Source organism: Eutrema salsugineum, unplaced genomic scaffold (assembly GCF_000478725.1).
Source record: "Eutrema salsugineum unplaced genomic scaffold, Eutsalg1_0 scaffold_15, whole genome shotgun sequence".
Classification (NCBI taxonomy): Eukaryota; Viridiplantae; Streptophyta; class Magnoliopsida; order Brassicales; family Brassicaceae; genus Eutrema; species Eutrema salsugineum.
Genome location: NW_006256867.1, coordinates 3,397,053 through 3,403,086, shown reverse-complemented (window position 1 = coordinate 3,403,086; position 6,034 = coordinate 3,397,053). Strand labels below are relative to the sequence as shown.

General features: G+C 40.4%; 1 protein-coding gene across 1 annotated transcript; it reads left to right on the top strand.

The window, feature by feature from the left end:
- The first annotated feature begins 3,835 nt into the window (after nucleotides 1–3,835).
- Nucleotides 3,836–5,264, top strand: LOC18022357 (probable sarcosine oxidase). Its single transcript, XM_024158325.1, has one exon. The coding sequence runs from the start codon at nucleotides 3,907–3,909 to the stop codon at nucleotides 5,167–5,169; it is 1,263 nt and encodes a 420-aa protein (XP_024014093.1). The 5' UTR covers nucleotides 3,836–3,906; the 3' UTR covers nucleotides 5,170–5,264.
- The last annotated feature ends 770 nt before the right edge of the window (nucleotides 5,265–6,034 follow it).

Genomic DNA, 6,034 nt, shown 5'->3' with positions numbered 1-6,034 from the left:
CCTAGTTCTTCATGTCGGAGAACTCAAAACCGCGAAGAAAGTATGGGACGCGATCAAGGCGAGACATGTCGGAGCTGAAATATTTAGAGAAGCACAGTTACAAACGCTAATGTCAGAGTTTGACAAGATCAAGATGAAAGAAGAAGACACAATCGGTACTTTAATTGACATCGTACAGAGGATCACAAGTTCTTGAACTTATTCATGGGGATCTATGTGGACCCATTACACCGACGACATCAACACACAAGCAATATGTATTTGTCCTCATCGACGATCATACCCGCTATATGTGGACGATGTTACTACAAGAGAAAAGAGAAGCCCTTGATAAGTTTAAGAACTTCAAGACTGTGGTAGAACATGAGACGAAAGCCACAATCAAGACGTTTCGTGCGGATCGAGGTGGAGAATTCACGTCATATGAGTTCCAAGAGTTTTGCGAGAAACACGGTATCAATCAACACTTAACCGCACCATACTCCCCTCAGCAAAACAGAATGGTAGAGAGAAGAAACAGGACTCTGTTCGACATGACAAGAAGCATTATAAAACACATGTGTTTACCTAATTACCTGCAGGGAGAAGCTGTAAGGCATACTACCTATTTGATAAACAGAATGGCAACAAGATTACTTGAAGATCACAAGTCACCATATGAAGCTTTGAAGGGAAAAAGGCCAAATCTCGAACACCTGCGAGTATTCGGTTGCATCAGTTACGCAAGAACAGAAGTTGCAGGTCAAAAAAAGCTGGATGACAGGTCACGAATGTTGGTGCATCTTGGAACAGAACCAGGGTCAAAAGCTTATCGATTGTTTGACCTTGCAAACCGAAGAATTGTTGTCAGTAGGGATGTAGTGTTCGACGAAACTAAGTGCTGGAAGTGGGCTGGCCATAGAGAAGATAATAAAAATGACTCGGGAATGTTCAAGCTAAAGTTTAGCGAATTTGGCAACAGAGAAATCAGAAGGGATGAAGATGCCATAGAAAACAGTGAAGGATCGAGCAATGATCCAACAGAAGAGAACAGAGGTGAAGTCGATGGGAGCAGCGATACAGAAATCGTCGCAGACCAAGACGACAGTGCTCCGGGTGACGAAGAAGAAGAGGATTCAGCGGAGGTTCCATTAAGAAGATCAAGCAGACCATGTCGCAAACCAGAATACTTAGCCGACTTCGTTTATCTCGCAGAAATTGAAGGAGAATGTCTTTTGCTTGTGTTAAATGAAGAACCGTGGGACTTCAAAGAAGCCAAAGACTCAAAGCATTGGATATATGCTTGTGAAGATGAGAGCTCATCAATAAACAAGAACAAAACATGGGACCTCTGCAACTTACCGATGGGAGCTAAAGCAATATGTTTAAAGTGGGTATTCAAGATTAAGCGTAATCCCGATGGAAGTATCAACAAATACAAAGCACGGCTTATCGTTAAGGGTTACGTTCAAAGACATGGAGTTGATTATGAAGAAGTGTTTGCTCCCGTAGCACGTATCGAGACAATTCGTTTCATCATTGCTATAGCTGCCTCAGAAAATTGGGAAGTACATCATCTAGATGTAAAGACAGCGTTTCTGCATGGAGAATTAAAGGAAGTGGTCTATGTCACACAACCTGAAGGATTTGAGATCAAAACTTTATGGGTTGAAGCAGGCGCCTAGAGCTTGGAATGAAAAGTTGAACAAGATTCTCAAAGAGATGAACTTTGTGAGATGCACATAAGAACCATCACTCTATCGGAAGGAAGAAAAAGGAAGACTCCTAATAGTTGCAGTATATGTGGACGATCTTTTGATCACAGGGTCGAGTATGCAGATGATAGACAAGTTTAAAGAAGAGATTGCGACCAGATTTGAAATGAGTGACCTTGGAAAGCTGTCGTATTATCTGGGAATCGAAGTATTGCAGCACAAAAATGGTATAACACTGAGTCAAGAAAGATATGCGTCTAAAATTCTGGAAGAAGCTGGAATGAAAGATTGCAATGCATCACAAGTGCCAATGGACCAAGGTGTGAAGCTATCTAAAGATGCCAAGGAAGGTCGAATCGATGAACAAAGGTATAGAAGGAGTATTGGATGTCTTCGATACCTTATTCATACTAGGCCAGACCTTGCATTTAGTGTTGGTGTCCTAAGTCGCTACATGCAAGAACCAAAGGAATCGCATGGAGCTGTTTTAAAACAAGTGCTCAGGTATCTACAAGGAACTCTGTCTTATGGTCTTATGTTCAGGCGCAAGAATGGTACAGGTCTAGTGGGCTATAGTGACAGCAGTCACAATGTCGATGAAGACGATGAAAAGAGTACTACTGGTCACATTTTTTATTTCGATGATTGCCCTGTTACCTGGGGCTCAAAAAGGAAAGAAACAGTTGCCCCATCATGTGAAACTGAATTCATGGCAGCAACGGAAGCAGGTAAACAGGCGATATGGCTCCAGGAGCTCTTTGCTGAGATAACAGATAAAGAGTGCACAAAGGTAACAATTCGAGTTGACAATAAGTCAGCCATTGCACTCACCAAGAACCCAGTCTTTCATGGTCGCAGCAAACACATCCACCGGAGGTATCATTTCATATGTGAGTGCACTGAGAACGATCAAGTGGAAGTCGAGCATGTTCCAGGGAATGAGCAAAAGGCAGACATTTTGACGAAACCACTTGGAAGGATCAAGTTTAAGGAAATAAGAAACCTTATGGGAGTTCAAGATGTAAAAGAAGTTGATTTCAAGCTTATGGGGGACAATGTTGGATAAACTTGAAATAACTTAAAGATCAAGTTAAAGTATATTTAGGAGTTATCTAATATACATATCTAATATTTAGGAGTTATCTAAATATGTAACTATTCCTAAAAGGATTAGGAAAGATCTCTTTATATAAGAAGATGCTGAGTTGTGGCATAGCTTATGAATTTGAGAGATTAAACATTTAAGATTTTGAGTTAGTTTCCTTAAGCTAATAAGAGAGTTATTCTTATTAATCTTCAAAGTTCTACTTATTTGCATTCGATAACTACTACTATGTGAGAATAAGTTCACTTTAAAAGGGAGGATTTTTAGCACCAAGTATCACAAACATTATTACAAACATTGTTACAACGTGAAACTAAACAAATAGAAAATCATAAAACTTGTTTCTTTGGACGAAAAAAATCATCTAGCTCCGTAGAATTATTCTGGTGGGTTGATTCTCTAACATCTTAGTAACTTTGAAAAATCCGATTCAAAAACAATCGAGAGGACACCATTTGCAAAAATGCACTTGCTAGCTCATAGTAACGCCTATTACTCCACGTGTTTAGAAGATAAACATCATCTAAGTGATCCTTTCAGACCAATAAACCGAAGGTCATGATCCTCTGGTTTAGCTCAACCCAACATAAAGCGCACACTTGTTAGAAAGTAAATTTTGGACCAAAATTTTGTTTTTTTCCTGCATTTTTTTGAAACTCACAGTCACATGCAACCTCACAACTCCGGAACAAAACAATATATCTAGAGAAAACAAACTTGATTTGCGAGACTTCACATGAATCTTGCGATCTACCTATCAAAATCTTAGTGATTAACGAAATCTTAGGGATTAACGGACTTACAATTCGTTTTCATAGACTAATCTACCTATCAAAATCTTACTGATTAACGAATATTCCATAGATACAAAACCAAGGTTATTTAGTTTTTGATTATTTGAATGTTCAACGAAGACGATATAGTAAGAGAGTGACACAACACACAAGGCCAAGGGCAGTGCCGTGAATTTAACTTCAAGTTTGTCCATTTGTCAAAACCAATTTGCTTTTATAATCTTGCAGCAAACAAGCACCATACGCTTCTTTAACATCAACCCTCTCTCTTTCTTCGTTTTCTCCTCACAACATTCTTTTTTTTTCAACCCTCATGGAATATTCCAGCGACAACCACCGATTCGACGTGATAGTCGTCGGAGCTGGAGTAATGGGAAGCTCCACGGCGTATCAACTGGCTAAAAGAGGCCACAAAACTCTCCTCCTAGAACAATTCGATTTCCTCCACCACCGTGGCTCTTCCCATGGCGAGTCACGTACCATACGTGCCACTTACCCGGAGGACTACTACTACGCCATGGTTACCGAGTCGACTCGGTTATGGGCTCAGGCTCAGGCTGAGATCGGATACAAAGTCCATTTCCCAACTCAACAATTCGACATGGGCCCTGCGGATCAGCAGAGTCTCCTCTCCGTCGTCGCCACGTGTCGTAAACACGGCTTAGCTCACCGTGTTATGGACTCATCTGCCGTCTCTCAACATTTCTCCGGGAGGATTAATATCCCGGAGAACTGGATCGGAGTCTCGACGGAACTTGGTGGAGTTATCAAACCAACCAAAGCCGTCTCTATGTTCCAAACGCTAGCGTTTCGACACGGGGCTGTTTTGAGAGACAACACCAAAGTGGCAAACATAACGAGAGACAGTGAAAACGGTCAAGGGGTAATAGTCAGCACGGTGAAAGGAGAGAAATTTCACGGTAAAAAATGCATTGTAACCGCGGGTGCATGGATAGGTAAGCTTGTGAAAACGGTGGCCGGGATTGATTTTCCGGTGGAGCCGCTTGAGACAGCGGTTTGTTATTGGAGAATCAAAGAAGGTCACGAGGGTAAATTCGCCATAAACGGAGATTTTCCGACTTTTGCGTGTTACGGAGTCCCGTACGTTTACGGAACTCCGTCGCTAGAGTTTCCTGGACTAATCAAAGTGGGAGTTCACGGTGGTTACCGGTGTGATCCGGATAAGAGGCCGTGGGGACAAGGAGTGCATCTAGAGGAGCTTAAAGAGTGGATTAAGGAGAGATTTGGAGGGATGGTTGATTCGGAAGGACCTGTGGCCACTCAGCTTTGTATGTATTCAATGACACCAGATGAGGATTTTGTCATTGATTTTCTCGGTGGGGAGTTTGGGAGAGATGTGGTGGTCGGCGGTGGGTTTTCCGGTCATGGGTTTAAGATGGCGCCGGCGGTGGGGAGGATATTGGCGGAGCTGGCGATGGAAGGAGAGGTGAGAGGAGGAGAAGTTGAGATGAAGCAGTTTAGTCTCCGGCGGTTTGAAGAGAATCCTAAAGGTAATGCCAAAGAGTATCCTGACCAAGTGATACTTGGTAGCTGCTCATTGAAAAGTAAAATGTAATATTAAATTTGGTTACAAAATGTCAACTGTTTTAAAATAACAACTTGTTGAAAAAAAAAATTACAACAAAACTTCTATTATATGATTTTAATTTTTAAGTCTTTTCTACTACTGCTACTAGTTAGAGCACAATTAGTGATTCGGGTTTAGAAGAACAAATCGAACCAAAATTGAGCCATCTCTTTAGAGCCTGGGCAATAAAGAGACACTTCAGCTTTAATTAGGCTGCGAACATTGTAATGATGGCGTGTCATTGGCTCTTAAGAGACACTTCAGCTTTAGGCTACGAACATGTACTAATATGGCGTGCAAAAACACATCTAGTGTTCGGTCACAAGAGAGCCTGAGAGAAACAAATCTAAATCAAATGAGACCAAAGAACTTTTGAAAACAGAGAGCCTAAACCACAAACCATCGATCAAGAGGAATGATTCTTGTTGTAGAGAGTGTTCTGAAACTAACAAAATCCACAGAGAGATGTGTAACTGATCAATTCCATTGAACTTATTCACAGCTAAACTTTTATATCTATATCAATGAACATGAGTAGCAGCCATTTTTTTTTATTTTTTTGACATCGAGTAGCAGCCATTTTTCCGTCCATTTTACTATTCACTAATTCTTAATAAACACCAAACGTTAATGAAATTATATATGTCATTTAGCGATAAAGATTATCCGACCTATATTCTCTTAGAAGTGTTATTCGATCATGGTTTTTAATAGAATTTAAATCCAACAACAATCCACTATTGTTCAACTAATGATTCAAAATAATGTTTTAAAATCAAGTGTTATTGGTTCTTTTGATTGTAAATCATATTTAAGAGGTTTTAAAGTTTGATGTTATTCAATAAAGATTTCA